The sequence below is a fragment of the Ursus arctos genome, unplaced genomic scaffold, assembly GCF_023065955.2.
Source record: "Ursus arctos isolate Adak ecotype North America unplaced genomic scaffold, UrsArc2.0 scaffold_1, whole genome shotgun sequence".
In the NCBI taxonomy this organism is placed as follows: Eukaryota; Metazoa; Chordata; class Mammalia; order Carnivora; family Ursidae; genus Ursus; species Ursus arctos.
This window is the reverse complement of record NW_026622763.1, coordinates 79,804,824-79,822,426: the sequence shown is the minus strand read 5'-3', so window position 1 is coordinate 79,822,426 and position 17,603 is coordinate 79,804,824. Positions and strand designations below refer to the sequence as shown.

At 39.5% G+C, this 17,603-nt stretch overlaps 1 protein-coding gene across 7 annotated transcripts in view; it reads right to left on the bottom strand.

The window, feature by feature from the left end:
- The window catches only part of PARD3B (par-3 family cell polarity regulator beta), a 980,939-nt gene that overhangs the window by 397,934 nt on the left and 565,402 nt on the right, over positions 1–17,603 (bottom strand). For all 7 annotated transcript variants that reach the window (XM_044381230.3, XM_026492130.4, XM_057304240.1 and 4 more), the window contains one exon: positions 12,445–12,630. In XM_044381230.3, the coding sequence (XP_044237165.2) occupies positions 12,445–12,630 (186 nt within the window). The remainder of the gene's footprint in view (positions 1–12,444; positions 12,631–17,603) is intronic.

The following is a 17,603-nucleotide window of genomic DNA, read 5'->3' as shown; positions in this document are numbered from 1 at the left end:
TGTTATGATGTGGGGCGCCTGGGTGGCTCAGTGGTTAAGCATCTGCCTTCATCTTGGGTCCTGATCTCAGGGTCCTGGGATCGAGTCCCGCATCGGGTTCCCTGCTCAGCAGGGAGTCTGCTTTTCCCTCTCCCTCTGTCCCTACCTTCACTCATGCTCTCTCTCTCTCAAATAAATAAATAAAATCTTTTTTTTTTTTTGAAGTACTGTTATGATGCTGCTGCAACTAATAAACTTAACAGACATACCAGTAGGTTTGTATGACACGTTTTCTTCCTGGAGAATTCTTCCTTAAATTATCTCTAGTGATTCTCGTAGAACTCAACAACTAGAACAATGCTTTTAGTCACACTATAGATAAGGAAACTGAGGCAGGGAATGGCTGCAACTTGGCCAGGTCACCAAAGCAAACCAGAGACACACTGACCCCAGTTCTGAGATCATGCACTTAGGCTCTTCTGTCTCCCTACTAGAAATCTCTTTCTTACTTGGTCTCTAGACTACAGTTGTACGGTGCTAAAATAGGAAAGGAAAACACTGAAGAGTTTTTACAGTAGTAACTATCTGGAATCCATGTTCAGGTTAAGAGAATAAAATACAAAAGAATAAAACTTCCTCAAGAAATGAGAAAACCAGGCATACAATGAACAATAGGACCAACTGTGCAGCGTTGGGAGAGAAATCCTGTGGACAAGTTGATAAACTTTGACTAATTCGGTAGCAGATGGTCAGAGGAAGTTCTTCCGCTGACAGCAGGGGAAAGGGTGAGTGCTGAAAGCTGCTCTGGAGAGCTCATGCCGCGACGGAGACGCCCTGCGGAGAGGGCGCTGGGCGCGCAGGATGGCAGAGGCCACCCGAAGGAGCACATGCTGCTGACCGAAGACAGTGCGGTGGCAAGGCGACGAGATCGATCGAGGAGGGCATTCGATCAGAGCTGAAAAACGTCTGAGTGGACTGCCTCCACAGAGCATAATGTCCCCTCCCTTCCTCTTGTTTTCCCACTCCACTTAACCTTTACCCTAATTTGTAGCAAATCTGGAAATGAGATTTACAGGAAAGGCCAAACAAGAATGAAATCTCTCCATTTCTATGATCTAATTTTGAGTAAGGCACAGAAAGACCGAGGTTAAGGTTACACAAAACGGGGTAAAACAAAAACAACCTTAATGGTTTAGTCATGTGAGGTGAGACACAACTCGAGAAGTCCTTCTGGTCTATTTTGGCCTCTAGTGGAAGGAGGACTATTGGGTTGACTCTTGAGAAGGAGGTTGGGAGGGTCACTAAAAATTGGATGTAAGATTTTTAAAGAAGAGAGGAAGCAGAAGTGTTGGATCAAGATCCTCGCCTTGTTAACAGGAAATGAGGTCTAGCGTTGGATTTGCAGAGACTTAGTCTTGGCAGGACACCTCGTCCTCTCTGATATGAAGAAAGATAAAGATTGAAACTTTATGGGTATCTCTAGGATGGAGGAAATAAAATCTGAGTGAGATTCCACCTGGTAACCTCATGTGAACCCTCTCTGTGAAGTATGGGGCAAGGTCTATGTGAAGAGGTAAATAAGAGATAAGGAGATATAAGGACATTATTTTTGGATAAAATAATCTCTTACCAACAGGTACTATGCACAAACTTTCATTTTTAGCGACATTCCAAGTCTCTAGCATACAGAGCACTACGCTGAAGTACAACATGTCTGCTGTACCCAAGCCCAAAACAAAAAGGCAGGTCAGGTCACCGCTGGGGCAGCTGGGATTTTTTTTAGAAGACATACACATTTATCAGAAGCATCACTGGAGAGCTGTGGGCATGATAAAAATCCACACACTCTCATTTTCAGGCTTGGCTGGTCTGTTGCTCTCGGTGTGTGCTTTCTCTGTATAAGATAAATGATGGGTAATTTCATTAATGGTGATGCCAGTAAGTGCCATGTTGTCCTAACATTTAGAATATAATCACAGAATTTAGAGCTTGAAAGGTCCTTCGAGATCATCTTGTCCAGCCTTTTCTGTTTATAGATAAATAATGTGATGCCCAAAGAGGGTACAAAATCATTTCTTGAACAAGAGGAGGCACTTCCCCATGGGCCGGGACTTGCTCAGCCACTCAGGGTCAGAGCTAGATCAGAAGAGCCTAAGTCCTGGCTTCTTAGCATTCTCTATCCTAACTATTCTTTCTGCTATATAGATGACAATGACTAGTTCTTAAAGAAGTAATGCTTCAAGAAAAAATCGTTCAAAACCAGCAAGGACAATATGCCACCAGATGCCTCCTGGAAGACAGCCCGATCCAAATCCAGAGTCAGATGGCAGAAGATATGGCGACTGTTGCCTGTGCTGGGGGATGGCAGGACAATTGTTGCAGGAGAAGAAGACAACAATTTGTTCACCTCTCTAGCTATATGGACATAAACGCATACCCATGTCTGGTCTTGATCGACGATGAAAGTGATTCAATGGAAAGCTCATTAAATATCTCTAACTCGGACTCATTAAATATCCTTCACAACGTGTACGTGCCCATTGTGTATGCTCTGGAATAATTTTGAACAACAAAACCATTTTTTTATGGTTTTATCTTTTTCTTTTAATACTATGTTTAAGTAAGTACTTGGACATGAGAATGTTAACTCTCATCAACTGATTTCATAGAAGTGAATTCAACTATCCAGGGATATAACTCAGTAATTTTAGAGTATTTATTTCATTGTAATTTGGGTCATGCTTGCCTTTGTTAAAGAAAAAAAATCCCTTTCTGCTATAGCCTGAATGTTTTTGTCCCTCCTCCCCCATACCTCTTGCAAATACATAGGTTTCAAATACGTGTGGTTATTAGGATGGAACCCTCATGAATGGGATTAGTGCCCATATAAAACAGGCCTGAGAGAGATCCCTCACCCCCGCTGCCATGTGAGGGTACATCAAGCCGATGGCTATCTGTCAACCTCAGATGGGCTCTCAACAGACACCGAAATCTGCTGGCGCCTTGATGTTAGACTTCAGCCTCTACAACTGGGAAAAATAAACTCGTTTTCTATGAGCCACCCGGTCTGCGGCAATCTGCTAAAGCAGCCCGAACAAAGTGAGACATTTTCTTTCCTATTTCACTGCCATCAGACCCCTAACTAACAAGACTCCTCACCTCTGGCGACTATACTCTTCATCTTTGGCCAACCCCATAACCAACTCTATCCATCCTCAAGCCAGGAGGGAGTAAAAGAAGTTCCCCAAAGAGGAAGGAGAACAGAGTAAAGACAAAAAAGTAACTTCCTTAAGACACTTAAGGACAAATAAAAACTAGTAGAAGATTTAGGTCTTCTCCATGTCCTGGGATTGCTTCAAATCTCATCAGCCCTAACCCAGTTCTAATGCATTAGGACGAATGGCCCAGGAGACAAGATGTTTGAGTATTACATCTCCCTTTTACTGAGCACCTAATATATGCCAGTACTTATGCAAATGTTTTGTATATACGCTCTCATTTTTTTCTCATGACAACCTTGTTAGAGGTATACTGCTCTCCACTATTTAAGAGATGTAGAAATGGAGACTCAAAGAGATAAAGTGATTTGTCAAAGGTTATTGGCATGGCTAGGTGTCCTTGCCTCTGAGTCAGACATGTACCTGTTATGCTATGTTGCTTCTAAAATCAGAGTTCTAGAGATGATTAAAGACACTACAATTATTAATGACAATAATTATTTAATGACTTTCTTCTTTGGGTAGTCATTGTACTAAACCCATTATGTGCACTAGACAATTTAATCTTTACAACAATCCAATACATGGGGGACTGTTGCCCTCATTTTATAAAAAAGAAACGAAGAATTAGGCCAGTTAAATGCATTGTCACAAGTCACAATTCTAAAGCAGATTTGAACTAGGACTGGGTCACTCTGAAGGCCATGTTTCCAACTATTTTGCTAGTGACCCTTTTGGGGATTCTTAGGTTCCTTTGAGAATCTAATAAAGGCTACAGATTCTCACTTCTTAAAAATAAATATTTATACCACAGTTTCTACACAGCTGCACATTTGGACCAGGTAATTATTTGTAATGAGGGGCAGTCATATATTTTGTAGGATATTCCATATGCCCACTGAAGTATATCCACAATTTCCAGGGGGTCTAGTGACCTTATAATTCAGCACCTATTGTAGTCGATAGTGCCCGGGTACTACTATCTCTACCATGATTACTGGTGACATCGCATGGTTTAATCCACCTCTTTGGGCCAATTTTTTTTGTAAGGTCCCTTTACCTCTAAAGTTCGAATGAACACAGAGGGGAGAGTAAGAAAGCCTAAGCAAAGAACTAGCCTCTGCAAAACATGAAACAAGCATGAGGGAGTGGGCTGGCTTTTCTCGGGAGTAGCTGGCTGGAGCCCAAGGCCAGTCCGCATTAGGCCAGGGTGTTGAGAGGATTAATCACGACCAGATGTCGGCTCCTGCCTCTGCATGTTTCTAACGGGCCCCTCAGTAAAGCCTCCTGGGATATTATCAACACCCAGAGCCCAAATCCCAAAGCCTGACTTCAGACTGCAGAGCAGGATTTCCCTGGAGTGGGCTGGGACTTCAGGCAAGATGACACCTGATTGAGGGAAAGGATTGTCCTGAACAAATCCATCACAAGGCCCTAAAATCATTCCATGACAACATCTGCCTACCATATTTTTGAAAAAAAAAAAAAAATCCAACCTACAAAAGAACTTTGCATTCCAGATTGAAATCACTGACTTTGTTTAAAAACAATAGTAATGAAAGAAAAAGAATAAATCAAGATTTTAAAGTACGGGTTTTAAAACAAAGAAGGGGAATAAAGAAAGCTGGTAAGACTAGAAGCATGTAAGGTCTTGTCTTGAAGAGTACCTACCTACATTAATCAATGTTTTACATCATCTGTCCTAACACAATTTCAACCAATATGAACAGGGCCAATTCTTCCCAAGTAAGAGCTCTATTTTCCAGGGACAAGAAATTGCATTCTGGGGTAAGTACCATGATGACATGGCCCGTATTTCTCCTTCTGTCCAAAATGTCCTTTGCATTCCTGCTCACCCACTGAGTATCTAGCTATCCTTCAAAACAAGGCTCCACAACCGCCTTCCATTCATAGATGACTCCACAGGTAGAACTAATTGCTCCATCATCTCAGCACCTACGATATTTTAATAATACTCATCTGCCATACCTTTATCACATGAGAGTTGTTTATATTTTTAACCTGTTATGCCACCAGCTTCCTAGATGATGGGAGAAGCTGTTTTAAGTCTCTTATCTTCAGTCTACTCTACATTGCAGAACCCACTAGAGACGGTCGAGAAGTGCATGCTAAGTTGAGTCACTTGAAAAATCTTGCATTCAGGTGCTCTGGACCTGGTGTAGGTTTCATCCCCGATGAACAAAAGGTTCATGTACAAACGGTACGTGTGAGAGATTCCTGAGCCCAGGTTGTCCTGAACATGCCAGCACATGTGCTTAGAACCGTGAGACTTCTAAAAGTGAAGCCTGGTTACTTCCTGTGTACCGGCCCAACAGTCACTTCCTCAGTGACTGTAACATTTAAATTTATTCATTTCATTCAGTGTTGCTTTAAAAGCTTCACTCATTATTATGTAGCAAACTGGTGAAGTCTCAGCAACATACCATTTACTCTGTATTTGTGGTATTTGAAACTGTTTTTGCCAAAGATAACAGAAGAATACTACTTAGAGTGTCAGAATATATATAATCAAAACCATTCTAATACTTTCAAAATGTATTATAATTGTTTCATTTTAAGCTCCCTCTGGAAAAATGCGGGGCATAAATATATCCCAATTCGTAGACTCTACTACAGTCATTACCGAGTCTTATAATTTCCTCAGCAAAAGAAGTTTGAGAAGCACTGACTTACAGAGTTATCACAAGTATTCCCTGGCCTACTGTGCAGTAATAGCATTTTGTGCTTATCTGACACTTCTGCTTCCTGTCAGTTCAGCTCCCTCGCCATATATTCTTATCTCCTTCCTGATTTTCTGTTTTTGGTTTACTTTGGCCTACAAAACTGGATAATAAAAAGCTTATTAAGGCATATGTGTTTTATACGAGTTAAGAAGATTCTGCCATGAGTGCCTAACCAGACTAGAATCCGAGGCCTTTTCAACTGACTGAAAATCATCTTATTTAATTAACAAAAAAAGAACTATACTCCTGTTTGTGCTAAAATTGCTTAAAGTTTTGTCACTGGAAGAATGGGTCCAAAGCAATGTGCCAAGGACAAAACTTGGATCATGTTACAAATACAGTTATATGTATGAATATATAAATATATATGATATAAATATATGTACTTATATAAAAATACATATAAATTCTCTCTCTCTCTCTAGATATATATGTAGAATATATGTCTATTCTATAAATACCCATAATGAAGGTGACTAGAGCTTAACAGGTGATAGGTACATTATCAGAGTCAAAGTATCATCATCATGGTATATCAACTTTTGTAGATTATAATTTCCTTTTTGACTAGGACTACCAATTCTTACAATTTCTTTCAGCCCATGCAGATAATCATGGAGTCCAAAATACACTTCAAGATGATGTAGGTTTCCAAAATTTTATCTGGCATGGTATGGAATTTTTATTTGAATTTCCATGCATGAAATAAAAACATGTAAGTGATAAGGATCAGCAAGAAAAGCAATGAGTAATGCTGATACTGTGAGATTTTAAAAGTAATGTTATAGGACCTCTTCATAATATAGTTGCTACTGGAGAGAACCCATTAAATGATGAGCCTGACTATCTGAATTAACATACGCCAACACTGTTTTTTTTTTTTTTAATAAAAGGAAATTGGGCTAAATAATTAGTGTAACAATTGATATTTTTCTCGTGCTTAATAATCTCATTTTTAAGGTAAAATTCTTATTGGATATACAATGATTATGAATTTTTCCAGGCAAGGTTCCTGCTTTTAGGTGCTCATAAAATGCATCACATTTTTGTGGTCAGGATGAAACGTCGGAGTTTGGCTTCTAACAGTTGAGGATCTGCAATGGAGCTACTGACATCCTTGCAGTTTAGGGTCCGTTGGACAGAGGTAAAAACCTGGAAGACATGACTGCTGGTAACAATTGTTACGGTTTTCCACCAGCAGAAAACATTTATCACTTTGAAGAAGAATGAGTAGTTGAAGAAATCATTTAACATTAGTGTTCCTTAAAAGCTGTCCCTTTTAACTTCCTTTGAATTCATTAACTACGGATCCACCACATGATTTATAGATACCAGTACAGATGGAGTTGGAAATGACTCCTTCTGGAACTCCTGCTGCACTCCTGGTGAGTAGCTTGACTGCTGCTAACTGTTCCAGATTATGAAGAGACAGGAAGATTCAGGATCAAGCACTCTATTCCCAGGAATTCTAGAACTGTGTATAGTCACTCTAAAAATTCACATTTTTGTCATTTTAAAATAGGGAGATTGCTTGTATTACTTTTTTTTTTCTTTTATCTCATACAAAATAGTGTAGATTACAAAATTCTGCATCTCTCAGAGGGAGTATTCCAAATTTCCTAAGCACACCAAAATCAAATTACTTAAATTATGTCTATTTCATATTCTGAGTGCATGCATTTGCAATTAGCTATGTCAGGCATTTTTCTTTCATTTAATTTCATCATCATCAAGTAGTATTTATTAAGCACAACCCTGGCTAATTAATTTTCTAGAGAATAACAGGTATTCTTAAATCCATTCTATTTAAGAGACCTTAAATAATCTGATACATGGCATTTTTTTCCTTTAGCAAAAATTGCCTTTAAATTTTAATTTTTACCTTATTATTTCAAGGTTTCAGTAGGACATATTCTATTCCCAAAGTCTGTATATTCAAATAAAAAATGTCACTCAGAATTAATATAACAGACTCCATGAGATTTTTATTCTTACTACAGCATACTAATATTCTATCTCAATTTTTTAAAAAATCACTATTTTAGTTACATATTTTTCCTAAAAGTGATTTATTTTTAAGGTAGAAACTAAGAGAAATAAGCAGTTTAAGTTACTCTAATCAACAGATGTAAAAATGCATTTTTTCTTAAAAAATTCAGTTACGATAGTTCATGAAAAGCAAAGCAAAAGAAAGCCACTGATCTCAGAATTCAAAATGTTTAGCCACTGAAGATGAGAATCTTGAAGGTCTTCAAGCTGATCATCAAGACTTTGTGTGGAGGGAAGGTAAAGCTAATTTTTATGTGGATTTGGGGAAAGGAGTGTATTTTTCTCAAGGTACTTTTTTTCTAACTGCAACAGAGACAACATTCCTCTTCATTTAACAATAACTACACCACCACATTCACTTTAAATTCCAATCACAAAACTGAAATTTTATTTTATTTTAAAGATTTTATTTATTTATTTGTCAGAGAGAGAGAGAGAGAGAAAGCACACAAGCAGGGAGGGAGGCAAGCAGAGGGAGAAGCAGGCTCCTTGCCAACGTGGGACTGGATCCCAAGGCTGTGGGACCATGACCCAAGCAGAAGGCAGACATTCAACCAACTGAGCCACCCAGGCATCCCAACGAAAGTGAAATTTTAGGAAAGCATCTTCAAGAACCTCATAATGCCACTCAGGTCTTGGTTTGTAAGACGTTAAACCCATAGACTTCTATCTAGTATATTTGGGTTCTGGAAGCAATTACCCTGTATTCATTGGCCAATGCCCAGTAAGAATGACAGAAATGACAATGGAACTACAAATATGCAATGCCTGTTGCTGTTTAAGCAAATTAGCATCAATACTCAGTCATATTTGGCTACTGAGGTCAATGGTCACTTTGTACATTGAAAAGCAGAACTCAGATGATGCTTCAGAAGGGTTCGCAAAGAGCTCCGTGGGCTGCAGGGGTCTAAAATGACAGATGTTGTGTCCTGACACAAGCAGGCAAGTGTTTCTGGGATTTACTTCTTGATATGCAGACTGGAATTTAAATATTAACAAGATTAAGCATTTGGTTAATACTGAATAGAGTACAAATATTGTTTAGTTTGCCCCTCGAGTGACGAATTCACTTCCAAGAGAGAATCCTGGAAGAGCCAGGTGCTTTTATTTTCAAACAGAGATTTACATCTCCATTAGAAGTAACTCAAATAAGAGAGGAAATGATAGAAAGCAGTAGCCCAAGAGGTAAATTTTAAAAAAATAAATAAAAATAAATAAAAGAGAGAGAAAAGAAAGGAAAAAGAGGCCCTCAATTATAGTCCCAGTCGCACAGTGGTTCGGGGGTTTTGCATCTGGCAAGAAGTAGCCTATCTTTGTTTATACCAACGGAAGCCCCCAGGAGAATAGAGCACACAGAATCCACAGGAAGAATTTGGTCATACTTTTCAAAGTAGTTTAGTTTTCAAAAATCCACCTTCCCTAAAGGAAAAAACACCTTGAGAACCAATTAGTGTACGAAGGGCCAGGAGAAAAAGATTGTGCTCTGGCAGAAAGATTATTTTGTTGATTTCAGGTAAAAACCTAAGGCCAGATGCTAAAGTGGATGTTCCCCATGCTTATCTCCTCTCTGCCCTGGGGACACTGCAGTCTGTTACATTTGTATCTTCTGAACAGGGACAGGAACAAAGTCTCAAAACAATTTTTGTAAGACATAATCCTGAATCACAGAACAGGTGGCAATTTTCTGAAGAGTAACAGTGGATTATTGGAACAGCACAAGAAGAATAGAAAAATCTTTGCTCTCTTTCTTTTTCTGGTTAATCAGATTTCTTGTGAGCAAAGCTTAGTCCTCTACCCTTTACACTGCAAAAAGTAAACAAGACAAATGGATACTAAACATTCACAATAAGGCTAAATTCATGATTGATGCCTCTTACTGTTTAAGATCAGCTATAAATATGCTGTCCAGTGGTTTTTAGTGGTGTGATTGTCTGACTCAGCAGACCAGTGTCAGGAAAGAAATTTACATAAATGGAAAGTGAAATCTGTCTTCGAGAAGCAGGACTGTTAGAAACTGCTTAGGTAAGGAGACGCTCACTTACGCAAACATGGGTATACATATTAAACCTGCTCTCTAATATCTGCTTGAGCTTAAGTTATTGCCCGTAAAGAAGCTAAGATGTTTGCTTTTAATTTCCAAAAAATCATTTCAGTTCCAATTTTACTTGGAATAAATTCTGCAAACAGAACTGTCATTAGGTGTAAGAAGAATAATATCAATCCGGTATCCACAAGCATGACCAAGACTCATCGTTAAACACAGCACATGTTTAGATGGCTTGGCTAAGGGTGACAAGCACGGTACCCTATGACAACTCCAGGGTAACAGTCCCTGATCGCGAGGAATATGAACAGATGAGAGGAAGGAGGCTTCCGTGCAGTGGAGCGCAGGATCTGAAGTCAGACTGCCCGGGTTCAAATCTCAGTTTAAGCAGTTCCTGGCTCTGTGACCGTGGGAGAGGCACTGAGCCCTGTAATCTGCAATTTCCCTCTGATGGAATGGCATGATAGCAATCCAGGGTAAATATGAAGAAGAAAATTAGAGAATCCAGCTAAAGCACTTATCACCGCACCCGGCACACATTAAGGGCTAAGCACAATGACGATTAATCGCTGTTGTTACTATTACTGTTATTTTCCTTTTGCTCCTGGTTCTGCGTATCTGAGCCAGATGGGAGAGTTTGACAGACTGAACGACTGGCCCCAATTCTTCACCTTTCTCTGCACTCGGACCTTTCCCACAGCCCCATCAGGGGTGGACTGTGTTTCTCTGGGCCTTGACCTTGGACTCACCCACATGACTGGTTTGGATAGTGGCACACGTGTACACGTGCGTGTGTATGTGTGTGAGTGGATCGGAGCCCAGGATTTAAAAGGCTTCCCTCACTCTTTGCTGCTGGCCCTCTGCCACCCCGGAGCAGGAGCAGCACATGCCCCAGCTAGCCTGCTGGGCCAGGGGTAGGTGAGGGACATGGGGGACACTCAGAGCTGCAGACGTATGGTGTGAGAGACACAGCAGCCCGAATCGCAGCCCCGTTAGCTGTCCTGCAGAGCCGCGAGGGGCGTAAAGGCTTACTGATGTTTGTTACTGAAATCTTGTCAGTATTTATTATGCAAAAAAAAAAAAAAAAAAAAATTAACTGATCCAAAGAGTACATTAAAAAGTTGTCTACCCACAATGAATTTCTGATTTCCCGAGGAAAAAGGCATTAGCTCAGTGTCTAGGTCTGAAATAAATGTGGAATGATAAGTGAGGAGAGACAAGTGCTTCAACAAAGCCAGGATTCCAGGGCCGGAGATGCTCCTGTAAACTCTGCCTAGGCCTGCTTGGCTTTTGTTTAGGGAGGGTCATGTGTGATAACGTCAGATTATTTTTAAAAGGCTCACAGTGGCTGAAAGTTTATCCTACGCACTGTGCTAGACAACATGCACACAGCAGCTCTCTTAGTTCTCCGAAGAGCACCAGGAGGTAGGCTCTACTAATTTTACTCATTTTACAAATGAGGAAACGGAGGCACATGGAGCCAAGTAACTTGTCCACATGGACAAGTGAGAGTGGTCCAGGCAGGATTCAAACTCAAGCAGCCTCATGGCCTGGCATGAGATGAGCGTGGTGGGACAGCTGGCGAGAAGCAAAAACATGTTCTCCCATCTCTAATCACCTTGCTGTTTTAACCGGTGTGTGCGTTAATTTAATCCTTAGGACACTTGAATTAGGTATTACCTATTCTTCTCCCTCCATAGATGAAGAAAGGGGAACACTGTAGGTCACGTTCCTCGCCCCTCTTCCCACGTGGCTAGCAACGGTATGCTAGCTGGAGCACATGGCGATGAAGCTGGATTTGAACCCAGGCAATCGAGTTAACCATTACACTATGTTAATAGTAATGATGTGACACTGCTCACCCCAATGTGAAAAGGCAGGATCACATTCTTTCCTTTTTTTCTGGAAATCTGTAAGCTTTTCCAAGTTCAAAGGCAAACATGCATTCCTGGTACCATGGCTATCTTCAAGTGCATATAATGTGATAAATAACCTTTAATTTACACTACAATCATTCTCAGGCTCCACTGAGCTTTCATTCTTGCAAGAGCAATATCCTTATTTGCTGCCTTCAAGTTGACTTGTTTTTAGTTTTGTTTTTCTGAGTGTATTTTTAGGTTCAACCTTGTCAGGTTACAAATTCAGAGGAATCCTAACAGAGTAATAAACGGAATGGGAGAAAGAGTATTAATCATGATGGGTTTAGAGAACAATGCCTAGGAAATAAAACTAACCACCCAGAGTGTGAACACAGACAAGTGTCGCCCGGATCTGTTCACACATACACTTGTTGCGTCTACAGGAGAGCCTCGTGGTCTCATGTCTTAGACACTCTCTCCATCCAGTTGCCAAGCAAACAGCCACATCTCAAGCACCTTCACACTGACATTCAAACAGCAGTCCTACTGACCTTGAAAGCAGCACCTCCATGGATGATGGATTTGATAAAAATTCCCAAGTCTGTTCCAGTTTCTCGCGATTTGTTCCCTTTCAAGCTCACGCCAAGACCAGCAGAACCTGAATCATTCAGGGGGATCTCGAAGGTGAGTTGCTCAGTTGTTTCCAGCGAGAGTGCATAGCAGTCAGGTTCTCCTTTCTGTTGATGTACACATGGAAAGAGGGAAGGGAAGAAAGCAGATTAGTGTTTACACTCAAATGGCCAAACACAGAAGCAACTGGCCAGACACATTGATTGGACCTCTAACAGGCTGGTCTTCTCTCTCTACAAGGGGTCACCACCGTGTCCATGGGTGGTAGAAGAGTTCTTGGAGTCATATTTGCTGATGGTCAACAGAAAGGATCTTTTCGCTAGGTGGAGTCATGCCAGTTGAAACACCGTGTAAATATTTGGAAATTCAGCAGAATAGTCTCAATAATTAAAGAGGCTGGATATTACTTAGGGGATCTTAGGTACCAGAAAAGACCTTAGAGATAAGGTGATCTTAATGCCTTCATTTTACAGATGAAGAAACAGAGCTTAACGTAGAAACATGGTAAAATTGGGGGGAAATATTTGAAAACGCACATTAACCATGGAAACAATGTTCTTGATCAAGAATGTCAATTGGATAGGAGCACTGAAAAAAAATGTTATCTTAAACTTGGGAAATGTGACGTATAATGAGTATCACTGAATTAAACTTCACTTTGCCCAGCTCATGCCTTAGGCTTGCTTCTTTGATAATATAACTCACTGGCAATCAGATTTTTGAACCTAAACAAAAAAGATAATGCAAAACAAATATTTGTGTCCTTTTTGCCAAATCACACCTAGCCACAAGCACAGCTGTTCTCAAAAAAATAGAGTAAGAGTATGGAGGCAGCAGGCACACTTAGGGTTCAAGTTTCCAGGAAGAAGCATAAGATTAATCGTTTTTGGCCTCTGATGTTTTCAAATATACAGCAGTGACAACAGAAAAGTGCTGTCCACATGATAATCTTTGCAGGTGCCCCTACTGCATCTCTCAAGCTCGCAGAAATGTGAAACTCAGCCACAGTGTTTAACCAGAAAATTTGAAAATGAGATAGCCCTAGAAACCTTCAACTCATTCTAGGTCGGTAGTTCCTTCCTCTCTGTAATTATGTCTAGAAACTCTCATCTTAGGGTCACTTTGAGGGACTCTTCTGTAAAATTGCATATTTTAAAAATTACTGTGAATGTCTGAATGTCAGTCACCAAATAACAACTATAAAATCAGAGGTAGCAAAGAACCTATAATTAAAACAGGATTAAGAGGCTGATCATTGCCAGACCCACTGACCTAGTATTTTCAACTCCTACCAAAATAGAGAAACCCGTGTCTACCTTTAAAGAAACAGTTGCTTCATTTAATTTCATTGTACATGAAGTTAGCTATAAAAACTTGGACAATAGGTGGCTTCAAAGAAATGAAACTTTATTGCTTGATTTAATAAACCCATTACTAGTTAGTTCTCTTAACTCATTATATTATTATCTAAGAAACACCCCATTATTTGATTCAAACTAGCTGTCTCCCCCCCCTCCATGGGAATGCCATAGTTAAATATGAAATGTAAATTGTTAGCCTTCATCTTTGTCTTCCAGAATGTCCTATTTAGAATTCTTAACATTTGATAATCATTTACGTTTCCAGGTCTCTCTGGGGTTTGGTTCATTTTAGTCTAATAAAGTTCCACTGAATTAAAGTACAAATTAAAGAACAGCTGTTCTTCCTAGAAGTTTGTGAACACCATTTTAGAGAAAGACTAGAAGCTTCTCTGGCTTTTTATCTACTAGAGACAAAATGACACAAGGGCAAGTTTCGCTTGAGTAATATTTTCGAACCACTTCATTCTGTAATCAAATCTGATTTCTTTGGTAACTGTTTTAATTAAGGTTGATAATCACTATTTGTACTGACACCATTATTACATATGTGGTAAAAATGAAATAGAAACCAAGTGATATTATGGCTATCTTTTCATGTGTGTTTGTGTTATTTTACTTTTTTAAGTTTTTTACTTTAATTCCAGTTAGTTAACATACAGCGTTATATTAGTTTCAGGTGTATGATATAGTGATTCAACACTTCCATACATCACCCTGTGGTCATCACAAGTGCCCTCCTTAATCCCCATCACCTATGTAACCTATCCCCACACTGACCTCTCCTCTGGTAACCATCAGTTTGTTCTCTATAGTTAAGAGTATGTTTCTTGGCTTGTCCCCCTCTCTCTTTTTCCCTTTGCTCATTTGTTTTCTTAAATTCCACATATGAGTAAAATCATATGGTATTTGTCTTTCTCTGACTTATTTCACTTAGCATAATACTCTAGCTCCATTCATGTCATTGCAAATGGCAAGATTTCATTCTTTTTTGTGGCTGAGCAATATTCCATTGCACACATATACTGTATCTTCTTTATCCATTCATCAGTCAATGGACACTTGGGCCATTTCCGTAATTTGCTATTGTAGATAAAGCTGCTATAAACATCAGGGTGCACGTATCCCTTTGAATTAGTATTTTTGAATTCTTTGGGTAAATACCTAGTAGTACAATTGCTGGGTCATAGCGTAGTTCTATTTTTAACTTTCTGAGGAAACTCCACACTGTTCTCCAAAGTGGCTGTACCAGTTTGTATTCCCCCCAACAGTGCAAGAGGGTTCCCCTTTTAAGTCCCTGATACCTGACAGCCAGAAATAGAACAACAAAAACAATCTAGTGCCTAACAATGGTTCTAAGTGCTTTATGCATATTAACATACTTACTCTTCATAACAAGTCTATGAGGAATATTATCATGCCCATTTTACAGATAAGGAGACTGAAATGCACAGCAGGTAAGTATCATGCTTACAGTCCATAAGACTTGACAGTGTTGGAGCTTTGTGAGGTGCAGGCAGCGTGGTTCCTGTGTCAGACTCTTAACTGCTATGCTATGTCTCAACCTCTGTGAACCACTACGACTTGGCCTAGTCACAAGAAATTCCAAGACTGATTCCCACAACCACAGTAGACACCATGCAATTTCACATTCTCTACTCAACTATAGTTTTGTTTTATATCTTTGTCAGGCTCAAGCCATAATCAGTGGATTCTAATAATAGCAAATTATTATTGCTATTCACCCAATGGTGAAGGAAGACATTATAGTAGTTAACATAGCCATTTCCTCTATTAGAAATAAATGTCATTTATTTCTATGTCAATGTCCCTTTACCTAATGTACAAAAAAATCAATACACGGAATGCCTTCCTTCAGTAATCTTGGTTCAACAAAGAACTCTAAAAATTAAACTCAACTCTTGCCAGACAACATTTTGGAGAAGAGGTATTAAGGCCTCACAAATGCCCCAAATGCAGGACCTTAGTGATGGGATGATCCCAAAGGCAATGACATATCCACACTTTAGATCCTCCCTTGCTTCCTGTCTTTCAGACAAGAGCTCTTTCTACCCTGTGTTGGGAATACCCCTTGCTGTTTACACTCACAATTATCCAGAGGGGAAAAAAATCCAAGATACAAGGCTGGCATAAGAAAGGAAATCTTGTGAATTTCATTCTTTTTCTTTTCATTATTTCTTATTTTCCACTAGAGGCCATGTCTCTAGATACAAAGTCCATGAGATTGCTTGAGGCAGGCCCAGGATGGATGCCCACATGCCCGCAGTGCATATGTCTTGGCCTAATGCCTTGGTACCCACCCAGGGCCAGCCTTTCAGGGTCCACAACTAAAGCTTTCTCAATCTCAGCACTACTGATATTTGGGGCCTGATAATTCTTTGTTGTGGAGGGCTGTCCTACGCATTAAAGGACAGTCAGCAGAATCCTTGGCTACTACCTACTAGATGCCGATACTACCTCCTTCCCCAGTTATGATAACCCCAAATGCCTTCAGACACTGCCAAATGTCTCAAAATCACTGGGCTCAAAATCACTTCAGTTGAAAACCACTGCCCTGTACAGTCAAATTTAACTGCCAAGTAAAGTCAAGTTTAAGGCAACTGCCAAGTACAGTCAAGTTTAAGGCAAGTAGGGTCCAGAGAAGTATTTGGGACTGCAATGTTGCCTGCTGAAATGTTCCCAAGTCCCAGAAAGGAGACTAAGTCTCAGGCTCACAAGTTCGTGACTGACCACTTAGTTGGGCACGGAATTCTGCACTTAGTTATGTCTCTGGTTATATGTCTCTGGTTACATGGCAGCTAATTTTCTAGGGGCAGAAATACGGTCTTTGGGGGATTAACAGAGTAAGAAAAGCGATAAATATTGAATTTATTGGTACATATACAAAATGCTGACTTTTATTAATGAAGCCAAGAAGAAAAATGTAGCCTATCAAGTGGCATTTGCTAGGTTAGTTATGCTTCTATATATGCTGATTTGTATTTTTTATTTTATTAAGAATCATAGACTTCTATAAAATAGTATTAACATAACAATTTCTACTCAAGTGGAACATAACATTAAGCATAATAGTGTATGTGTACAGTACATTTCAATTATATAACATATACACTATATACATACTAGACACCTACCCATCTACGCATTACCTACCTGCCTCACAACCCTGCCCCAGCTATTTGCATATGTGTATATGTCTGCACAGAAAAAAAAAATGTGGCTATCTACCGGCACTGCAATATGGACTACATTTTCCTTCTTTATAATTTTTCTGTGTTTTCTAAACATTTATCCATCATTATAAAATGATAAATGTTTTTGAATGGAATTTATGAAGGTATAAGAACCATTTGCTGTATTATTGCACTGCCAACTAGAAAGATGTAAACACATCTCTATGACACACACGCGTGTTTACACATATGCATTTTCTAACACTACCTATACCATACGCAATATGTATTACCCTATAGTGTTACTATATGCATTCTTTAAAACTACATAATATATAATGTGTATATGTATTCTCTCTCTACATATATATACGCATGTGTGTTTATATATGCATGTGTGAGTGTAGTACATATCCCTCTTAGAGTTGCCAGTGACTTCCATGTTACTAAATCCAATGGTCAATTGTCATCTTTTATCTTTCCTGATCTACAGGAGCATTAGACCAAATTGATGAAGCCTTACTTTCT